We start from the raw sequence: 23,661 nt of genomic DNA, 5'->3' as shown, positions 1-23,661 counted from the left end.
GGAGGAGCGATTTCGAGAGGGCGGGGTCTGATCTCCCGGATCCAGAGGAGGCGGAGTTGACTGAGGCAAGATCGGGTTTCAGGTGTAGGCTTCCCTCACCGATTAGGTAAGTGCAGTAGACAAGAATGTTTCGGCAAACTACAAGAAATAAATTGTGGGGTCAGGTGAACGGAATGACTGTAAACTGCAAGGAAACAGACACTCCACCTGCTTTGCTTCCAGTGGTCTCGCCTTTGCTGAGCTGTCCTCTGACTTCTGATCTCGAGCGTGTGGGGGATGTGCGTGTGTTTACGGTGCCAGGTGTGTTTTGTCATATTATGCCTACTTTTGCCTTCAGAAATCGCCTCTGCGTTAAATTGTGAGACGATCGTGCTTTGACCGAGACTCAAAATGTGTAACCTTTGTACTGGAAGCCAGTGTTACCCCGTAGCACATCCAGGTCCCCTCTCCCCTTTGGACTTTTGTTAACTACTCTTCCACTCAGGGCTAAGTGTCAGCCTCCCAGGGGTTGGTTAACATATCACAAGAGATACCAGCGGCGAACTTTTTTGTTTGTTTTCTCCCTTAGTTCCCTGAATGATTAATGATTGTTAAGATAAAAGTTTAAACTAGTTTAGTTTTGGTATTTTGGGTTTTTTTTTCCCCCAAAGTAGTTACAAAAAGGAATGAGCTGGCTTGATTTGTCCACTTTCAGACCTCTTGTATCATATGATAAAACCAGGAAAGCCGTCTAGTCTTAATAATCTGTGGTTAGTGTCATCTTCGGATTGGACAGACCTGGGAGGTAATCTAGCCTCTTTACTCAATTTTGCTCTAAATGTTGAGCAATTCCAGGCACAGACAGTCTAGTCTTCTAGGCATTATGAAGTACCGTAAGCTCCAGAACAGGGATCGCATCTTATTCACTGCCATGTTCCATAACATGCCTGCCTATGTAATTTGTGAGGCTCAGTACGAAATGAAAATGCAGGGCCCCTTGTTCAAAACGCAGGGGGAAAGTGCCATTAAAGGTACTAAAATATAAGCTGTCTCCTTTCTTCTGTAGTATCTCTTTCCACTTGTCATGATGTTTTAATTAATAGCATTAAGTTGCTATTATTAATTATATTTATTTTTATTTATTTATTTTTGGCTGCATTGGGTCCCCGCCGCTGCGCACCGGCTCTCTCCAGTTGCGGCGAGCGGGGGCTACTCCTCGTTGCGGCGCACGAGCCTCTCACTGCGGTGGCCTCTCCCGTTGCGGAGCACGGGCTCTAGGTGCACAGGCTTCAACATTTGTGGCTCACAGGCTCTAGAGCACAGGCTCAGCAGCTGTGCCGCACGGGCTTAGTTGCTCCGCGGCATGTGGGATCTTCCCGGACCAGGGCTCGAACCCGTGTGCCCTGCATTGGCAGGCGGGTTCTTAACCACTGCGCCACCAGGGAAGCCCTGCTATTATTAATTATTAATGACATTAATCATTCTATTTTATTGATTCATTAATTAATCACTAATTATACAATTATTAATTAATAGCATTAATTTGCTATTTATTGTCACTCTAAGTAAAGAAAAATTGAGTTTAACTCATTAGCATGAGATTTACCACTCTATATTCTGCAATGCCAGTTTTAAATACAAACATAAGAACATTTAGCTTGTACGCAGAATTACTGAAATTTCACAATTCGTACTATGTAGGCATATGTATTTTGTTCTTACTAGAACACTGGATACTGCACAAAACTAGGACCCCTGTATTTATTTTACTTCTCCATGCGTGCGCATTCTACCGACACTATGGAATCCAGGGAATTTGAGTCTCGATGAACTCCCTTGGACTGTGCATCCACAAGCATTCTATGCTCACAGGACTTAAACGCTTTTTGTGAATGGGAAGCAAGGAGTGGTGGTGGACATGCACATAGACCCTCTCTCCTCTGATCCCAAGCATGTTCCATTGTCCTATCCATCTTAAAAGTTCAAATATAAAGTTAAGAATTTTTAAAAATATTTATTTTATTTATTTATTTGGCTGCGCCAGGTCTTAGTTGCGGCACACGGGGTCTTCATGGTGGCATGCAGGCTCTTAGTTATGGCGTGCGGGATCTAGTTCCCTGACCAGGGATTGAACCTGGGCCCCCTGCATTGGGAGCTTGCAGTCTTAACCACTGGACCACCAGGGAAGTCCCTAAAGTTAAGAATTTAAAGATGGTGGCAATGGAGCATAAACCAAGTGCTATTCTGAGCACATGGTCCTGTGTAACTTCACTAGTTGCACATCCATGAAGCCAGCCATGTCCCAGAGCCTTATGAGTCTGGAATATCGTAAATGTTCAATAAAAAAAAACTAAGGCTGAACTGGTATCCATTGTATGCTAGGTACTTGGAAGACAAATATGAGAAATACAGTCCTATCTTCAAAGAGATCACAGTCTAAGGGACAGAAACAAAGCAAACAGATGACCACAGGTATACTGAGTGCTATAAGGTTGCTCTGTACAAACTTTCCCTTATTGTGAGCTGAATTGTATCATTCCCTCACCAGTTAATGGCAAGGTATAATGTGATGAGTTCTGGGTTTACAGTGGGCTAGATTTGGTTTTGAATTCTGTTTCTGCCACTTAATAGCTGAGTGATCTGGAGTAAATAATATATTTTCTCTGGCCTATTTCCTCTTGTAAAATGAGAAGGATAATATGTCGTTGTGTGAGGTTTTGAAGGAATGTCTGTAAAGCATCTAACATACTGTCTGGTTTACAGAATGCAGTTTGTCAGTAGTTATCGGCCATAGTTGGTCTACCCCTTTAGGCATTGCCTCTGCAGCTCCATTTATCCTGCTGCCTCCTATCTTCCATTCTTCCCTTCTCTAGACCCTACTTCTGGGCCACTGACTCCCAGCAATGGAATCTGGAGAGTAAATGTTGTTTGCCCCCATGTGGCCCAAAGCTGTCCTCCTAGAGCCACTCTGGATTTGTATTAGAACTTTTCTAACCCTTTTCTCTCATCGCTCCAACTCCAACCTCCTCTTCCCTATCTCTCACCCACACAGAAACACACTTATACACACTACCACGCTGCCTTCTGGGCTCTTGGCTTGCATTTCTAAACCAGTTATTCAGGCTGTAGCCTCCTAGGGTTGGAATTTGTTTCTGTTTTGGTGGGGAAAGAAAACAAAAACCTGACCTTTGAAAGATAGTAAAGGGTGTAAAGTTAGTGTTGCAGGAGATATAGATGGGCCCCAGGCTGAGCAGCTGAAATCTGTCCTGTGTGAGCAGCTACTCCAAGATAAGATAATGCCAGGAGCTGGGAGGAGCTGAGTCCCGCCCAGAAAAAAGATAAAGAGACCACATATTTCTCATTCTCAAGGTCAAGGAGATCTTCCCAACTATACAGGTGCAGAAAGGCTGGGGGTGTGGGGAAGGGAGGGGGGCACCACCCCATAGTAGGTGATGTCAACCTTCCCGTAGGTCTCTGCATTAAGAGATGTGCGCACATACAGGGGAGAACCCTGAGTTATACCAAATACGGGCTCAGAGCCAGGCAAAGCAAGACATTGGCCAGAGGAAACCCGCAAGAAATGCCCCATATAAGTGATTTAAACTACCACGAAGATGCAACTCTCTCTCTTAGTCCACCCATGTGTGTCTATTCACACGTACTTTTCCCCCTCCTAATAAACACTTTACTTGTTTCATTACTTTCCATCTCTTTGTTGAAATTAATTTTTACAAATAAGACAACCCAGGGGCGTTGTCACTAGCCACTGGCCCTCGTGGTCTAGTGGCTAGGATTCAGTGCTCTCACTGCCATGGCCTGACTTCGCTGAAGAACGAGATCTTGCTTCAAGCTGCTGCAGGCCGAGGCCACCTGAGATCATTAGGATTGTATTTAATTTAAACTTGAGTCTTTATTATTCCTACTGTAAGTAGAAATATCTAGAGTGCTTTTATTATCTTCGTTTTAAATAAACATGGTATTCACTGAGCAGATTTTTCCATATTCTTAATTAGTGCTTGCTGGTTTCTAATAAAGAAAATATAAGACAATGGGCCTTCCCTGGTGGTCCGGTGGTTAAGACTCCACGCTTCCACTGCGGGGGGGGGGGGGGGGGGGGGGGGGGGGGGCGGGGGCACGGGTTCCACCCCTGGTCTGGGAACTAGAATTCTGCATGCCTCGCAGAGCAGCCAAAAAAAAAAAAAAAGAAAAAGAAAAAGAAAGAAAATATAAGATGTCAACATTTGGAAAATCTAGGTGAAGCATATATGAGATTATTTGTATGTATTTTCTGTCCATCTGAAATTATTTCAATAAAGTTACAATGGCTCATTCCTAAACAATTATAGCTTATTAAATTCGAAAATATATTTTCAGGAATTCCCTGGCGGTCCAATGGTTAGGACTCCATGCTTCGCTTTCACTGCCAAGGACCCGGGTTTGATCCCTGGTCAGGGAACTAATATCCTGCAAGCCGCAATGCACGGCCAAAAAAAAAGAAAATATATTTGAGATCATCTAAATATGATTATATAGGGTTTGGGGCCCATTATCAACACTTTACATTTTCTTTGGGAGACCAAATTATGCATATTAAGTAAATAAAGGGTAATAAAGTATTATCTGATAAAGTACTAAAGAAATGTCAGATCTTAAATGTATGTTTGTGAAGGATGTGTTATTTGATATTATCATCAAAATTAGAAATCCAGTTTCTAAGAAAACTGAATCTTTGGAAAAGTAAAAAAAAAATTTTTTTGGAAGAGTATTTCAAGTGATGTTGAAGGACCATCTTTCACTTACTAAGTAATGGTATATCAGAGATTATTCACATTAATGAGGTATTTCATTAACAATTTTAATGAGAACTCCAACAGTGTTCTTAGAAACAGCCTTAAGAGTTTTGTCTTTATTCCTTGTTGTGATTGGCCTCCAGTGGGATTCCCCGCCCACCTCATATTACTTTCGTTTGTTTGGGTTTTTTTGCCTGCATTTTATTTAACTCTCTCTGCTTGCACACCTCATCACCTGTACACTTGAGGCAAGATACTAATCTCTGTGCATATATGTCTACTTATTGTAAAATATATTTAGCATATATTTTTTAAAAATCAAATTATAATTGGTTAGGTTATCAGAATAATTGAACATTGAAACTGTTTACCAAGAAAATATGTTTATTTGTAAATGAAATAATTTGAATTTCAAAAGCTAATAATTTGTAGAAGTTTCCATTTCTCTCAGTAATTTAAATTTTCTCTTGTAAAAGTGATAGTCTAAGAAACTTGTTTAACTTTTAGGCTAAATGTAAAATATAGAATAGAAAACACAAGTAAATGATCTATTATAGAAGTACCTGAACATCCTGTACTGTTATCTACAACCATTTAAACATTTATTCATAAACCTTAATAACTACCTTTGCTTCAGGATCTATATTCCTTAAATCAACCATTAGAAAGCTGCATGTTCAATCCAGATACATGACTGAAGAAAATGAATCATGTGCCCTCTTGGTTTGGTATTCCTCTTGTCTATTTTAAATGTCAGCTATTTAAGGTATTAGTATTAAAAGAGGTTACTTGGACATTTCTCACTTGGAATATTAAATACAAGAACTTATGGTTGCCTTTCTGTGAGGACACCTAAATGCCCTTTTGCCCTCTTTATATAACTGAACTCTTTCATTTCCAGAGCAGGAGCTGTTCATGCTTGGTGCACTGCGATAATTAGCCTACAATTGCTTTATTTTGTACATCCTCGTGAAACCTCAAAACTCAGATTGGGACTTGAGCCCATGGGCTGGGACTTGACCCCAGCCAAAACTCAGATTGGGACTTGAACACACTGTCCTTTAATTGAGATCACACACTCAGGACTTAACGAAGCTCAGGTTCTTTATGTCTCATCACAGAAAGAATTCAGTGAGAGACAAAGTGATATGTAAGAAGTGGATTTTTAAAGAGAGACACACTCCATAGACAGAATGTGGTCCATCTCAGAAGGTGAGATGGCCTTGGGAGAAACACACTCCACAGAGTGTGGAACATCTCAGAAGGTGAGAGGCTGTGAAATATGGGGTAGTTAGTTTTTATGGACTGGGTAATTTCATAGGCTAACAAGTGGGAGGATTATTCCAGCTATTTGGGGGAAGGGGTGAAGAATTCCAGGAATTGGGACAATGCCCGCTTTTGGCCTTTTATGGTCATGGCACCTGTGGGTGTGTCATTTAGGTGCTAATGCATTACAATGAGCATATAATGAGGCTCAAGTTCTACTGGAAATCTGCCATCTTGGACCTACTTGGTTCTAACCAGTTTTTGTGTCCCCCAATGGCTATGTCATTCTTTTAAAGGTTGTGTCCTGCCCCCTTCCTGTTTCAGAAAGAAGATGTCTTGTGCTGAGTATTCTTTTCATGTGCCAAGTCTAGAGGAGCTTGTTGAAGGTAAATGCAATACTGAGTTTTTAAAATTATCCTAAGGAAAAAAATTTAAAAATAAAAACATTCTAAGATAAGGTTTATGCAATAGTACTTTCAATACAGAACAAATTTTCCTTTTCAGTATCTGTACTGTTTTTATTGAGAGAGTCCAAAACTCTGCCCCTCAAAAAAAATCTAAATTCACGATTCAAAGATTCTTGATGAGATACGAACTTTACAGAATGAAAATGAATATGGTAGTCCACGATTTAAATATGTGTGGTGCCCAAAGAGCTGTACAATATTGCTTTATTAACTTTTTTTTTTTAACATCTTTATTGGAGTATAATTGCTTTACAGTGTTGTGTTAGTTTCTGCTGTATACCAACTGAATCAGCTATATGCAAACGTATATCCCCATATCCCCTCCCTCTTGCATCTCCCTCCCACCCTCCTTATCCCACCCATCTAGGTGGTCGCAAAGCACCGAGCTAATCTCCCTGTGCCATGCAGCTGCTTCCCACTAGCTATCTATTTTACATCTGGTAGTGTATATATATCAATGCTGCTGTTTTACTTCGTCCCAGCTTACCGTTCCCCCTCCCCATGTCCTCAAGTCCATTCTCTACATCTGAGTCTTTATTCCTCTCCTGCCCCTAGGTTCTTCAGAACCATTATTTTTTTTTAGATTCCATATATATGTGTTAGCATATGGTATTTGTTTTTCTCTTTCTGACTTACTTCACTCTGTATGACAGACTCTAGGACCATCCACCTCACTACAAATACTCAATTTCGTTTCTATTTATGGCTGAGTAATATTCCATTGTATATATGTGCCACATCTTCTTTATCCATTCATCTGTCGATGGACACTTAGGTTGCCTCCATGTCCTGGTTATTGTAAATAGTGCTTCAGTGAACATTGTGGTACATGACTCTTTTTGAATTATGGTTTTCTCAGGGTATATGCTCAGTAGTGGGATTGCTGGGTTATATGGTAGTTCTATTTTTAGTTTTTTAAGGAACCTCCATACTGTTCTCCATAGTGGCTGTACCAATTTACATTCCCACCAATAGTGCAGGAGGGTTCCCTTTTCTCCACAACGTCTCCAGCATTTGTTGTTTGTAGATTTTTTGATGATGGCTATTCTGACCTTTGTGAGGTGATACCTCATTGTAGTTTTGATTTGCATTTCTCTAATGATTAGTGATGTTGAGCATCCTTTCATGTGTTTGTTGGCAATCTGTATATCTTCTTTGGAGAAATGTCTATTTAGGTCTTCTGCCCATTTTTGGATTGGGTTGTTTGTTTTTTTGATACTAAGCTGCATGAGCTGCTTGTATATTTTGGAGATTAATCTTTTGTCACTTGCTTCGTTTGCAAATACTTTCTCCGATTCTGAGGGTTGTCTTTTTGTCTTTTTTTATTGTTTCCTTTGCTGTGCAAAAGCTTTTAACTTTCATTAGGTCCCATTTGTTTGTTTCTGTTTTTATTTCCATTTCTTTAGGAGGTGAGTCAAAAGGGATCTTGCTGTAATTTATGTCATAGAGTGTTCTCCCTATGTTTTCCTTGAAGAGTTTTATGCTGTCTGGCCTTACATTTAGGTCTTTAATCCATTTTGAGTTTATTTTTGTGTATGGTGTTAGGGAGTGTTCTAATTTCATTCTTTTACATGTAGCTGTCCAGTTTTCCCAGCACCACTTATTGAAGAGACTGTCTTTTCTCCATTGTATACTCTTGCCTCCTTTATCAAAGATAAAGTGACCATATGTGCGTGGGTTTATCGCTGGGCTTTCTATCCTGTTCCATTGATCTATATTTCTGTTTTTGTGTCTGTACCATACTGTCTTGAATACTGTAGCTTTGTAGTATAGTATGAAGACCAGGAGCCTGATTCCTCCAGCTCCGTTTTTCTTTCTCCATATTGTTTTGGCTATTCGGGGTCTTTTGTGTTTCCATACAAATTGTGAAATTTTTTGTTCTAGTTCTGTAAAAAATGCCATTGGTACTTTGATAGGGATTGCATTGAATCTGTATATTGCTTTGGGTAGTAGAGTCATTTTCACAATGTTGATTCTTCCAATCCAAGAGTATGGTATATCCCTCCATCTGTTTGTATCCTCTTTAATTTCTTTCATAAGTGTCTTATAGTTTTCTGCATACAGTCTTTTGTCTCCTTAGGTAGGTTTATTCCTAGATATTTTATTGTTTTTGTTGCAGCGGTAAACGGAAGTGTTTCCTTAATTTCTCTTTCAGATTTTTCATCATTAGTGTATAGGAATGCAAGAGATTTCTGTGCATTAATTTTGTATCCTGCTACTTTGCCAAATTCATTGATTAGCTATAGTAGCTTTCTGGTAGCATATTTAGGCTTCTCTATGTATAGTATCATGTCATCTGCACAGAGCAGACAGCTTTACTTCTTCTTTTCCGATTTGGATTCCTTTTGTTTCTTTTTCTTCTCTGATTGCTGTGGCTAAAACTTCCAAAACTATGTTGAATAGTAGTGGTGAGAGTGGGCAACCTTGTCTTGTTCCTGATCTTAGTGGAAATGGTTTCAGTTTTTCACCATTGAGAATGATGTTGGCTGTGGGTTTGTCATACATGGCCTTTATTTTGTTTGAGGTAAGTTCCAGCTATGCCTACTTTCTGGAGTGTTATTATCATAAATGGGTGTTGAGTTTTGTCAAAAGGTTTTTCTGCATCAACGGAGATGATCATATGGTTTTTGTCCTTCAACTTGTTAATATGGTTTATCACACTGATTGAGTTGCGTACATTGAAGAATCCTTGCATTCCTGGGATAAAACCCACTTGATCATGGTGTATGATCTTTTTAATGTGCGGTTGGATTCTGTTTGCTATTATTCTGTTGAGGATTTTTGCATCTATGTTCATCAGTGATATTGGCCTGTAGTTTTCTTTCTTTGTGACATCTTTGTCTGGTTTTGGTATTAGGGTGATGGTGGCCTCGTAGAATGAGTTTGGGAGTGTTCCTCCCTCTGCTATATTTTGGAAGAGTTTGAGAAGGATTGGTGTTAGCTCTTCCCCAAATGTTTGATAGAATTTGCCTGTGAAGCCATCTGGTCCTGGGCTTTTGTTTATTGGAAGATTTTTAATCACAGTTTCAATTTCAGTGCTTGTGATTGGTCTGTTTATATTTTCTATTTCTTCCTGTTTCGGTCTTGGAAGGTTGTGCTTTTCTAAGAATTTGTCCATTTCTTCCAGGTTGTCCATTTTATTGGCATAGAGTTGCGTGTACTAATCTCTCATGATCCTTTGTATTTCTGCAGTGTCAGTTGTTACTTCTCCTTTTTCCATTGATTTGAGTCTTCTCCCTTTTTTTTGAATGTCTGTCTAATGGTTTATCAATTTTGTTTATCTTCTCAAAGAACCAGCTTTTAGTTTTATTGATCTTTGCTATCGTTTCCTTCATTTCTTTTTCATTTATTTTTGATCGGATCTTTATGATTTCTTTCCTTCTGTTAACTTTGAGGTTATTTTGTTCTTCTTTCTCTAATTGCTTTAGGTGTAAGGTTAAGTTGTTTATTTGAGATGTTTCTTGTTTCTTGAGGTAAGATTGTATTGCTATAAACTTCCTGCTTAGAACTGCTTTCGCTGCATCCCATAGGTTTGGGGTCATCGTGTTTTCATTGTCATTTGTTTCTAGGTATTTTTTGATTTCCTCTTTGATTTCTTCAGTGATCTCTTGGTTATTTAGTAGTGTACTGTTTAGCCTCCATGTGTTTGTATTTTTTACAGATTTTCCCCTGTAACTGATATCTAGTCTCATAGTGTTGTGGTCAGAAAAGATACTTAATACGATTTCAATTTTCTTAAATTTACCAAGCTTGATATGTGACCCAGGATATGGAAAGTTCCATGAGCACTTGAGAAGAAAGTGTATTCTGTTGTTTTTGGATGGAATGTCCTATAAATATCAATTAAGTCCATCGTGTCTAATGTGTCATTTAAAGCTTGTGTTTCCTTATTTATTTTCATTTTAAATGATCTGTCCATTGGTGAAAGTGGGGTGTTAAAGTCCCCTACTATGATTGTGTTACTGTCGACAGCTGTTAGCATTTGCCTTATGTATTGAGGTGCTCCTATGTTGGGTGCATAAATATTTACAATTGTTATATCTTCTTCTTGGATTGATCCCTTGATCGTTATGTAGTGTCCTTCTTTGTCTCTTGTAATAGTGTTTATTTTAAAGTCTATTTTGTCTGATATGAGAATTGCTACTCCAGCTTTCTTTTGATTTCCATTTGCATGGAATATCTTTTTCCATCCCCTCACTTTCAGTCTGTATGTGTCCCTAGGTCTGAAGTGGGTCTCTTGTAGACAGCATATGTACAGGTCTTGTTTTTGTGTCCATTCAGCCAGTCTATGTCTTTTGGTTGCAGCATTTAATCCATTTACATTTAAGGTAATTATTGATATGTATGTTCCTGTTACCAGTTTCTTAATTGTTTGGGGTTTGTTATTATAGGTCTTCTCCTTCTCTTGTGTTTCCTGCCTAGAGAAGTTCCTTTTGCATTTGTTGTAAAGCTGGTTTGGTGGTGCTGAATTCTCTTAACTTTTGCTCATCTGTAAAGGTTTTAATTTCTCTGTCGAATCTGAATGAGATCCTTGCTGGGTAGAGTAATCTTGGTTGTAGTTTTTCCCTTCCATCACTTTAAATATGTCCTGCCACTCCCGGCTGGCTTGCAGTTTCTGCTGAAAAATCAGCTGTTAACCTTATGGGGATTCCCGTGTATGTTATCTGTTGCTTTTCCCTTGCTGCTTTCAATATTTTTTCTTTGTATTTAATTTTTGATAGTTTGATTAATATGTGTCTCGGAGTGTTTCTCTTTGGGTTTATCCTGTATGGTACCCTCTGTTCTTCCTAGACTTGATTGACTATTTCCTTTCCCATGTTAGGGAAGTTTTTGATGATAATCTCTTCAAATATTTTCTCATACCCTTTCTTTTTCTCTTCTTCTTCTGGAACCCCTATAATTAGAATGTTGGTGCATTTAATGTTGTCCAGAGGTCTCTGAGACTGTCCTCAATTATTTTCATTCTTTTTTCTTTGTTCTGCTCCCTGGTTATTATTTCCACCATTTTACCTTCCAGCTCACTTATCCGTTCTTCTGCCCCAGTTATTCTGCCATTGATTCCTTCTAGAGTATTTTAAATTTCAGTTATTGTGTTGTTCATCACTGTTTGTTTGCTCTTTAGTTCTTCTAGATCCTTGTGAAATGTTGCTTGTATTTTCTCCATTCTGTTTCCAAGATTTTGGATCATCTTTACTATCATTACTTTGAATTCTTTTTCAGGTAGGTTGCCTACTTCGTCTTCATTTATTTGGTCTTGTTGGTTTCTACCTTGCTCCTTCGTCTGTAACAAATTTTTTTGTCGTTTCATTTTTTTTTTTTTTGAGGGTGGTGCTGTATTCCTGTGTTACTGGTTGTTTGGCCTGAGACGTCCAGCACTGGAGTTTGCAGGCAGTTGGATAGAGCTGGGTCTTGATGCTGATATGAGGATTTCTGGGAGGTGTCACTCCAATTGATATTCTGTGGGGTCTGAGGTTCTCTATTAGTCCAGAGGTTTGGACTCAGAGCTGCCACCACAGGAGTTCGGGCCCGACCTCCGGCCTGGGAACCAAGATCCCGCAAGCTTTGTGGCATGGTAAAAAAAAAAAAAAAAAAAAGGGAAGAAAGAAAGAGAAAAAGGAGCAGTACAATATCAAAGAATAAAAAAGATAATAAAATTAGAAAGATAAAAAATATATTAGAAAAGTAAAACTATAATTGAAACAACTGCAACAAGGTAAAATAAAACAACAGAAAAAAGGAAAAAAAATAAAGGTGCGGGGGAACAAGCCAAAAGGAGAGATCACTAACAAAGTATAAAGAATAAAATAAAATTAGAAAAATAAAAGATTAGGAAAAAATAAAATTATAAAAGAATCAACAACAATGAATCAATGAGGTAAAACAGAACCCCAATCTAAAAGAGGAAAAAAGAAAAGAAAAAAAAAGTCTTGGCTCTAGGGGCAGAGTTTAGCCATGGGGTGGAACTTAGGCAGAGGTGGGGTTTTGGGTGGGGCAGGGCCTAGGCGGGTGGGAGTGTGACACTTGAGCATGGGGCGGGGCCTAGGCAGGGTGATGTTTGAGTGTGGGGCGGGGCCTCTGCTTAGGACCTGCACAGAAGGGGAGAGGCAGCACGTCGAAAGGAGGGCCTCTGGAGTGTGGAGTTCCGGAGTTTGGAGATAGGGCCCTGAGTGAGGGTGTGTGGGTAGGGTTTAGGCCCAGCTCATTGGAGGAGGTCTCCAAGTGTAGAGGTAGGGCCCTGGGTGGGGGTGTAGGGGCGGGGCTTTGGCTCTGCACAGCAGGAGGGAGGCTCCAAGGGCAGAGGATTAGGCCCTGGAGCCCAACAGGCTCCCTGGTGCCTAAGAGGACAGGGAAAGCACTGGCCCCATTCCCTTCCGTTCCTTTGTGCCCCTCCCCCACTGTCTCCCCCAGGGTCTCCCCCGTCACTGCTGGACCCCTAACCATGGGTGGGTCCCGCTGGGTGTAGGAACTGCTTCCCTCCCCTGGCTGGCCCTCAAGGGTGCCGGTCCCATAGGTCCAGCCTTTACTTTTGCTCCCCCTTCCCTCCCTCCCACTCACTCAGGACCTGCAGGGCTGGAGGGGGCCTAGGTGGGCAGAGGATCAGGCCCAGGATCTCAACAGGTTCCTGGGGGTCCACGTGGGCAGGGGAAACCTAGCCATGCTCCCTTTTGATCCTCTGCCCTCCCAGTGGTTCCCCGATTTCCCCCTTCATGTGTGGGATCCCTTCCCCTCCCCCAGCCGCCCCTCAGGGGCTCCAGTCCCATCCCACCTCCAGTTCTCCTCCCCCTTCACTCCCCCCAAGCCCCATGGCCTACCCGGTTACTGGGGGTTCCTCTCGTCCCCTTAGGTGTCTGTGGTCCCCCCAGTGCCTGATAGGTGCCCTAGTTGTGAGGAGACGCGAATTCCATGTCCTCCTAGTACGCCATCTTGACTCCACCCCTGCTTTATTAACTTTTTACCAGTTGTAATATTCTTGAAATATATAATCTACTGTGGTGTATTAATCATGTTCCCAATCTACTACTTTTTCCTCCCTCTCCTGATATGACAGACTGCCAGTGAACTTGCTTAGATTTCTCTGTCTGCATATGTTTTTAGGTATTTCATCTTATTTGAACAAGAACTTAAGGCAGCTTCCCAAGATTAATTCGAAGGAGGGGATATAGATAAGAAAAAGAAAATAAAAATAGGAACATGAAACGAAGCCAGGAATAGTACTAATCCAAAACTGTATAGCCTGTCAGAATGCTAGCATTTGTCTGACAGCCTTTGGATTCTATTCTGAGGGTAAGTGTAAAACCTACCCTTATCTCAAAGTGTATCTGTCCTGGTAGCTCTTCTGTCCTCCTGATAAGGTTGAAGTCAAGAAGTATATTCACCCTATTCCCCAGTTAACGGGGCACAGTTCTTGAGGCGCTAGCCTGTGTTCCCTCTTTGCCTGGCAAAGAAATAAAGCCACTCTTTCTTTCTTATTTAAAAAAAAAAAAAAAAAAAAGAGGTATATTCACGTTTTGCTTGGTTGTGGCTCTCCTCTTAAAACCTTCCTATTTTTCCCTAAATTGAAGGGGAGTTAGTAAACAAACTGGATTACTAGTATTCTTTGTCTGTATTTCTTTTCTGTCAATCTGTCTTTCCTGATATAACAGGACAGCTAGGAATCAGACGAGTGCCTTCCTACAACCTATCTTCTCTTGTGTCTTTACGTTTCTGTTTTCTATCTGTAGAAGATATATTCTATACAAAACAGAGATGAAATCTAAATTTTTTGGCTTAAAATTTGTTTTCAGTTTTTACAGAAAATGTTATAGCCAGAACTTGGTCCCTTTGTGATTGGTAAAAAATAGATTTTACTATATTTATTTCCATACATTGAATCTTTATATATTCATAAATATGCAGTCATTAGTCTAGGTAGGGGGATTTTCCAGTCAATTTGGTTTCTGTTCTCATGTACATAAAAGATCTGGTATGGAATATCTATTTAGGATATTTAGGGCTAAATTTAGGATGACTTCATGATTTTAGAAAGTCTGATTCTACAAGACTAAACTAATGGCCGACACTATTGTCAGAGAAGGTTTTTTTGGCTGCACCAAGTGGCACGTGGGATCTTAGTTCCCCGACCAGGGATTGAACCTGTGCCCCCTGCAGTGGGAGTGCAGAGTCTTAACCACTGGACCGCCCAGGGAAGTCCCCTTAGAGAAGTTTTGTATAAGAACTTTTCATCCTTAAAAGTACATTGCTCCTGGGCTTCCCTGGTGGCGCAGTGGTTGAGAATCTGCCTGCCAATACAGGGGACATGGGTTCGAGCCCTGGTCTGGGAAGATCCCACATGCTGCGGAGCAACTGGGCCCGTGAGCCACAACTACTGAGCCTGCGCATCTGGAGCCTGTGCTCCGCAACAAGAGAGGCCACGATAGTGAGAGGCCCACGCACCGCAATGAAGAGTGGCCCCCGCTCGCCGCAACTAGAGAAAGCTCTCACACAGAAACGAAGACCCAACACAGCTAAAAATGAATAAATGTATTTAAAAAAAAAAGTACATTGCTCCCAGATTTATAACTTTGAGACATCTGTTTGCTTTTCTACCTTTTTGATTGAGTTATGACATATCTACAGTAAAGTACACTAATCTTTTTTAAATTTATTATATTTACTTTTTAAAATTTTTTTTGGCTGCGTTGGATCTTCATTGCTGAGTGAGGGCTTTCTCTAGTTGAGGCGAGCAGGAGCTACTCTTCGTTGCAGTGCACGGGCTTCTCATTGTGGTGCCTTCTCTTGTTGCAGAGCATGGGCTTGAGGCGCGCGGGCTTCAGTAGTTGTGGCACATGGGCTCAGCTGCTATTAGACATGTAGGATCTTCCCAGCCCAGGGCTCGAACCCGTGTCCCCTGCATTTGTCAGGTGGATTCTTAATCACTGTGCCACCAGGGAAGCCCAAGTACACTGATCTTAAGTGTATAGCTTGATGAATTTTAACATGTTTACACCCATAACACACCCAGATTAAGATATTAAATATTTCCAGCATCCCAGAAGACTCCTTGCACTTTCTCAGTCAATATCTCTACCCCAAGAGGTGACCACTGTTCTGACCTGTTAGAACCTTAGATTAGCTGCCTGTCTTTGAAATACGTATGAGTCATATAACACATACTTCCATGTCTTACTTCTTTTGCTCAACATTTTGTCTGTAAGCATTAATGAAGGTGTTGCATGTAATTGCTTACTTTCTAGCAGTTTAAATATTTACATTTCAATACTTGGAATCCTCTCCCTAAAAGAAACATAGTCCTCACCTGAGTGCAGTGTTTATCTTCAGTGGTTTCTAATCACTACAGTTTACAGTGTTATTTATGCAAGTATTTATGTATCTTAATATACATATCTTGTGATTGTGTCCAGTGTCTGATTATATTCATTAATAAGACCTTTTCCCTCTCCTTTTGTTTGTTTGGCTGTACTGCGCAGCATGTGGGGAGCACCCCCTGCAGTGGAAGTACTGAGCCTTAGCTGCTGGACCACCAAGGAAGTCCCTTATCCCCCTCCTTTTAAGTTACACAAGTTTAGGGACTTCCCTGGCAGTCCAGCAATTAAGACTCCATGCTTCCACTGCAGGGGGCACGGGTTCTGTCCCTGGTCAGGGAACTAAGATGCCACATGCCATGTGGCACATCCAAAAAATAAAAATAAAAAAATAATACATTACACAAGTTTAGGTTGGAAGTTTGACACACAAAACAGTTGAGGGAAGACTTGATATGTGATGGCAAATTTCTACCTAATGTTTAACCCTTGTCCTTGTCTTTATTAGTTCTGCAGAAGGGGCTAACGGATAACTTTGCTGATGTCCAGGTCTCTGTAGTTGATTGCCCTAATTTGACCAAGGAGCCGTTTACCTTTCCCGTAAAAGGTAAGCAATATCTCCAAAGGATATTGCCCCAACTTTTAAATTGTGCTTAATTTCTGTGTTTTCTAATATTGGTCAAATTTCATTTTATAGCCTTGTAGAAAAATACGGTGTTTTATGTACTTTTGTAACTTTCACAGGTTATATAATAGATATTCAATAGGCTAGAATCCTGAATATCACATGAGAGTTTTGTTTTTAATCATTCAAATCACTGTTATGGAAACTTACTGTAATTTTTATTTATTTATCTATTTATTTATTCATTCATTCATTCATTCATTCATTCAAGACCAGAAGGGATCTTAAAAGCCTTGTATTTATTTGAATCATCTATTAAATACTAATATCCCGTCAACAAATTTGTCAAGTGATTATCCAGCCAGTGTTTAAAGTGAGAAGGGAAATTAATATTGATGCTGAAACTCAGCCTCTGTGCAGCAGTGCCGAATGAATCTCAGAGACGAGAGTTTTGGGTGAAGTAGAGAAGAATACTTTTATTGCTTTGCCAGGCAAAGGGGGCCACAGAGGCCTAACGCCCTCAAAACTGTGTGTCCCAAACTCAGTGGGGGGGGGTTGTGGGGAGTCTTACAGTCAAGGGGTGGGGCTTCTCATAAGGATCAGGGTGCTTGCAAGGCCTGCATTCCTTCAATCTAAGGATCATCTCAGGTGGTCCCGTGATCTATGGTTCTCTAGGTTATTGAACTGTAACCTTCTCTCTGGAATGAAGAATGTTTCATCAAGGAGTTAACATCTTCCATGTGTCCTTGTGGTGGGGGTTTTAGTTCTGCGGAAGAGCTCAAAGATACAGTTATGTATATCCCGTGAGGAGGAACCAGGACCCTGCCCCAAGGCTGCACTATTGTTTCTTGACCGCTCCTCCCTTGTCTCTTCATCCCCTCCCTTCCCTGATTAGCAACTGTTTGAACCTGCCCTTTGGAACTCAGGGAAGGTCACAGAAGCTGAATGAAGCCTATTTCCTACCAACAAAAAAACAGGGGACACGAAAAGACTTTTGTGCCCAGGAGCCCCACAGGGTCCTGCTCGGTTTCTTTTTCTTTTTTTGAGTTTTATTTATTTTTTTATACATCAGGTTCTTACTAGTTATCCATTTTATACATATTAGTGTATATATGTCAATCCCAATCTCCCAATTCATCACACCACCACCACAACCCCCCCCACCACCACTTTCCCCCCTTGGTATCCATACATTTGTGCTCTACATCTGTGTCTTTATTTCTGCCCTGCAAACCGGTTCATTTGTACCATTCAGTTTCAATATTAAGTGAATATAATTTGTCAGACAGTATGATGGATATCTATATTTGATGTCTTAAATTTTTATAATAACACTGCAAGGTAAGTACTAGCCCCAGTTTATAGATGAGAAAACTGAAGCTCAAGAGAGGCTAAGTAATCTCAGTGTGAATCATAATCAGGATTCAAATCCAGATCTGTCTGCTTCCAAAGTCCAACATTCTCTCATTATACCCTACTGTGATGAGGAATTTGGAGAGAAACAGTCACACTTACTCACTCTTTTATTAGGTAATTGACATCTTTGTTAAAAAGCAGTTTTACGTAGAAATCCTGGACTCTAGTTCTTTCTCTGCCACTTAAGGTTTCATTACCCTGGGTAAGCCAATTAATGTATCTGGGCTTCAGATACATTAAAATGGGGGTGGGGGGTAGTGGGATTTGGGTTAAATGTTCTTTTTGGGTCTTTCTAGTTCAGTCTTTGATTTTAAGGAGACCTATAAATTCTAGAAGTTTTATGTACCAGATGGCAATTTCTCTTCACACCTTGAAAGCATTTTACCATAATACGTTTTTTTTTGTTTTATGTTTTGGTTTTTTGGCCCCGAGGCACGTGGGCTCTTAGCTCCCCCACCAGGGATTGAACCTGCACCCCCTGCATTGGAAGGTGAAGTCTTAACCACTAGACTACCAGGGAAGTCCCTATCATAATACTTTTTTATAGCTCTGTTTCTTCCAATTATAAGGGTAATATATTTTACCCCAAAATAAATAATTGATTAAATAATTAAAATAAAAACCAGAAAACACAGAAGAGTACAAGGAAAAATAGTTAATCTTAATTTTGTCACCCAAAGGGTTGGTTTGAAGAAGAGTTTTCTAGGTTCTTGTCAATAATTTGTGAGTCTTTAAATTACATACTAAGGAAGCCAGATATGTATGCGTATGTTACATATATGATCTTTCATAAACATATTTAGGTACTTTCTACATGAACTGGTCTTGTCACTAGTGATCTTGGCGTGTTTACTAGTATTATTTCGTCTTTTTACCCGAAAACCAGGTTCACCTCTTGGTGGGTGTCGGGCCAATAGACACAACCAAAGCACTAGAGAAGGAAGGATTTATTGTCACTTGCAGCAAGTAAGGAGAACACTGGGGGATCTTTCCCAAAGCAGTGTCTGCCCAACAGCAAAACTGGGAAGTTTTAAGCTAAGAGTACATGCACATTCATGACGGGGCTTGAGCAGAGGAGAATTCAGCATAGAATTGGGGCAAAGGTCTACAGAGTCCAAGCTTTAGTTGACTGAAGTCTGGAGGGTCAATATCATCATTCCATCCTCCACCTGGGTGGGGGCCTTAGTTCCTGCAGAACTCCAAGATGTATTATTATCTATATCCCTTGAGGAGGAACTAGGACTCTGCTTTATCACTGCACTATTGTTTCACTGCCTTTTTTCTGTTCCTGCATTCCTTTGTTCCCTTAAGCTCATTAATTGCTGAGACCTGTTCAAGGGCAAGCATTGTGGCCAGGCTTAGATCACAAAATGGCTTAGGCCAAAATGAGTTCTCTTATGTCAAGAAAACCATTCCTGGTTCTCTTTCTCCAGGGACTCCTACCCTATCTGCTTACAGTCTCTCTACACATTTCATACTGGTTGGCCATTGCTGCCTGATATTATTTCTCCTCTTGGTTCTCCTCTCTCCTTGGTTCTTTGCCTCTTCTTCCTTGGTGCCTTTCCTTCCTCCATGATGTTCTTTCTTCCTCATTTTTACTGGCTCCTTTCTCTTTCTGGCAGGCTCTTAAATTTTGATCTTTCCAGAATTCTTTCCTCATCCTCTTATTCTGTCCAATCTCTCTGGCTTTTCCATCTACTCCTGTGGTTTTAATTCTACTTGCATACAACAACGTTGAAATCTGTATATCTCACCTAGCTTTCTCTTTTTCTTAGCTATAGGTCAATAATTCCAGTTCATTCCTTCACCATAGTTGCCTATTCTCCTTTCTTTGTTCTTTTTCTTAATTTCCTCATCTGTTTTTAGCTCATTACTTGTCTTTTCCATAGACTACTAAAATAGTCCTTCTAATGGCTTCTGTAAACTTTAATGTTACTATCATTTATGAGTCTTATAAGTGAGTAATTTCTGCCGATCCCATGGAAAACATTTCCAAAATCCCTAATTATAAATGGAACCTCACAGAATTCTGTACATGTGTCCTCTGCATAGCTGAATTGAGCAATTATATCTACATTTATTATGGAATGATGTTAGTGTGAAATTTGTAAGACTACTTTTTCTCAGATAAAAGGTAATGATTTTCCACTCTACATTAACAAAAAAAAAAAAAAATGTGCCTTTTCCCAAACAGTGTCTAGCTGTACCTGTGACGTTTAATTAAAAATGTAAGTAGAAAGTTCCCAGCATCTGAATTTACCTAAAATTACTTGTCATTTTTATAAACAACCTTGTAACAAACAACTCTAACAAGAGGACTTCTCAATATGGTTTTTTTTTTTTAAAGGTTTGCATTTTTTTTTTTAATTTATTTTATTTATGGCTGTGTTGGGTCTTCGTTTCTGTGCGAGGGCTTTCTCTAGTTGTGGCAAGCGGGGGCCACTCTTCATCGCGGTGCACGGGCCTCTCACTATCGCGGCCTCTCTTGTTGCGGAGCACAGACTCCAGACGCGCAGGCTCAGTAATTATGGCTCACGGGCCCAGTTGCTCCGCAGCATGTGGGATCTTCCCAGACCAGGGCTCGAACCCGTGTCCCCTGCATTGGCAGGCAGACTCTCAACCACTGCACCACCAGGGAAGCCCCACAATATGGATTTTTAAAAGAAGTAATATTTTACCAAGATATTTTAAATTAAAATATAATTTTAGCTAAAACCCTCCCTCCCCCAAAAGAAAGATTTTTAAAGGAATAAGTCATTATAGACCAATTCTAGAAACCTCATCCAATCCAAACATTGGCTGCAGTGCTAGCCCTTGCCCTATCATCATCAGCTTTCTTTTTTTTATATTATTAATTTTTACTGGAGTATAGTTGCTTTACAGTGTTGTGTATCATCAACTTTCGATTGCCTTTATGCTACTAACTATATCAAGTCATGCTTGGTTATGACAGTATTAGAAACACAGGAAGTTAGAACAGGACAGGGATCCTAGCTACTTACATTTTCCAACCCCTGCTATTTGTAAAACTATGAACCGAAAAGTTATATACTCTTAATAAATTAGTGTCTTCTGGCATTTTATACTTAAATTTAGATGTTTGCCTATTTTTAAGATGGCTTTTTTAATTTATTTTTTTTAGGTATCTGTGGGAAAACTAGAATTGCAGAAGTAGGAGGTGTGCCTTACTTATTGCCTCTTGTAAATAAAAAAAAAGTAAGTTTCTTTTACTTTTCACATTCACATGAAGATTATGAAAATTAGGTTGATTCCTGTTTTTATTATTAGAAGGTCCATTGACCAATGTGACAAGGAAATGTTAATGGATGCAGTAATAAAAAGTAAACCTGGGAATTTATATAAATAAGATTTAAATAATATGCGTTTCCTCTTGTATAGGTTTATGATCTAAATAAAATCGCAAAAGAAATCCAGCTTCCTGGAGCTTTTGTTCTTGGAGCAGGAGCAGGCCCATTTCAGACTCTTGGATTCAATTCTGAGGTCAGCATATATATAATTATTTTATTTTATTGATTTGACACTTAGTTTGCCTTCTTCCTTTTACTGCCCTATCAGAAATCTTGTCTTCTGAATGAATTGTAAGTGGTTGATGTCATACCTCTCTACAGATTTGTTGCTGTTTGATACAGATTTGGAGTCTAGCACATGCTCCAATCAGTCCAACTGAAATGGAGCACTCATGTCTAATTTAGATTTTCTTATGGCATACACTCAGTATTAGAGGAGTCCATCGAAGGTCCTACTGTGATTTGCTGAGGACTCTGGACTGTGAAAGATTTCAATCCTTACACATCAGAGGATTCCTAAGTTCTCTATGATCTTTGCTGGTATAAGGGCAGCTTTCAATCAGAAGATGAATATTTAATGATCTAATCAACTCCCTCTTTCAGACCAAATTGCGGGGACCTACCCCAGTAGTATGATTATTATTTACAAAAGGTAATATCTATCACTATGTATGTTAACACATTTCCAACATAAAAACATCACTGTTTCTTCACATCTCACGAACAGAAGAATGAATAACCTGCTCAGTCTGCCCATTCTCTCACAGCCTCTTACAGGTGTGACTGTTAGTCAGTAATCATACAAGTCCTTTTACAGAAACATTAATATAATTTGCCTGGTGTTCAAGACAGAAAAAGTTTAAAATTTAAGTGAGAAATTTTAGGGACTTCTCTGGGGGTCCAGTGGTTAGGACGTGGCACGGCACTTTCACTGCCAAGGGCCCGGGTTCAATCCCTGGTCAGGGAACTAAGATCCTGCAAGCCACTCGGCATAAATAAATAAATAAATAAATAAATAAATAAATAAATAAATAAATAAATGAGAAATTTTGATGCAAATGTCACAATCTTATAGAAACACTATAATACTGTAAACATTTTCTAAAATGTTTTTTCAGTTTTTTGATATTTGTAAATCTTTAACATTTTGAATCTAACTTTAAATATTTTATTTTTCATGTTTTATTATTAGATCTTGAAATAAAATGTCTTAAAGTCTAGGACAAAATATTTTGTTACATTATTCAAGATCTTCTCTTTGCATAGAGATACTAGGATTGACTAATTACCTTATTTACTTTTCTTTTCAGTTTATGCCAGTTGTTCAGACAGAAAGTGAACACAAACCTCCTGTGAATGGAAGTTACTTTGCTCATGTTAACTCTGCAGATGGAGGGTGCCTACTTGAGAAATACAGTGAGAAATATCATGATTTTGGGTTTGCATTACTGGCTAATCTTTTTGCCAGTGAAGGCCAACCTGGAAAGGTGATTTTGTTCTAAAAATGCAGTATTCTCCAAGAGTTCTCAGATAGCTAAAAATTTGAATGCTTATTCCTACTACTGTAGTTTTCTTAAGAAAATCCAAAGCTACCTAAGTCCCAAACCTCTTTAAATAACCCAGTTATGAAAGATTCAGAAAGTACTACAGGCAGAGTGAAAGTCTCATTTAAAACTAAGGTTAAGAATAATACTTTGGAGTCAGCTCTACCCACCACCAGAGCCTCCCATCAAGCCTCTTAGATAGCCTCAACCACCAGAGGGCAGACAGCAGAAGCAAGAAAAACTACAATCCTGCAGCCTGTGGACCAAAAACCACAGTTACAGAAAGATAGAGAAGATGAAAAGGCAGAGGGCTATGTACCAGATGAAGGAACAAGAAAAAACCCCAGAAAAACAACTAAATGAAGTGGAGATAGGCAACCTTCCAGAAAAAGAATTCAGAATAATGATAGTGAAGATGATCCAGGACCTCGGAATAAGAATGGAGGCAAAGATTGAGAAGATGCAAGAAATGATTAACAAAGACCTAGAAGAATTAAAGAACAAACAAACAGAGATGACCAATACAATAACTGAAATGAAAACTACACTAGAAGGAATCAATAGCAGAATAACTGAGGCAGAAGAACGGATAAGTGACCTGGAAGACAGAATGGTGGAATTCACTGCTGCGGAACAGACTAAAGAAAAAAGAATGAAAAGAAATGAAGACAGCCTAAGAGACCTCTGGGACAACATTAAACGCAACAGCATTCGCATTATAGGGGTCCCAGAAGGAGAAGAGAGAGAGAAAGGACCAGAGAAAATATTTGAAGAGATTATAGTCGAAAACTTCCCTAACATGGGAAAGGAAATAGCCACCCAAGTCCAGGAAGCGCAGAGAGTCCCATACAGAATAAACCCAAGGAGAAACGCGCCGAGACACATAGTAATCAAAGTGGCAAAAATTAAAGACAAAGAAAAATTATTGAAAGCAGCAAGGGAAAAACGACAAATAACATACAAG

General features: G+C 39.7%; 1 protein-coding gene across 3 annotated transcripts in view; it reads left to right on the top strand.

The window, feature by feature from the left end:
- The first annotated feature begins 28 nt into the window (after positions 1–28).
- Positions 29–23,661, top strand: part of C11H11orf54 (chromosome 11 C11orf54 homolog) — a 32,115-nt gene continuing 8,482 nt past the window's right edge. For 2 of the 3 annotated variants that reach the window (XM_068556299.1, XM_068556297.1), the window contains exons 1-6: positions 29–106; positions 6,360–6,421; positions 16,313–16,411; positions 20,988–21,061; positions 21,245–21,346; positions 22,464–22,640. In XM_068556299.1, coding sequence (XP_068412400.1) covers positions 6,367–6,421; positions 16,313–16,411; positions 20,988–21,061; positions 21,245–21,346; positions 22,464–22,640 — 507 coding nt within the window. In that variant the 5' untranslated portion in view covers positions 29–106; positions 6,360–6,366. The other variant, XM_068556298.1, reaches the window with a different exon arrangement.

The sequence above is a fragment of the Eschrichtius robustus genome, chromosome 11 (genome assembly GCF_028021215.1).
Source record: "Eschrichtius robustus isolate mEscRob2 chromosome 11, mEscRob2.pri, whole genome shotgun sequence".
In the NCBI taxonomy this organism is placed as follows: domain Eukaryota; kingdom Metazoa; phylum Chordata; class Mammalia; order Artiodactyla; family Eschrichtiidae; genus Eschrichtius; species Eschrichtius robustus.
This window is presented reverse-complemented; position numbering and strand designations above follow the sequence as displayed.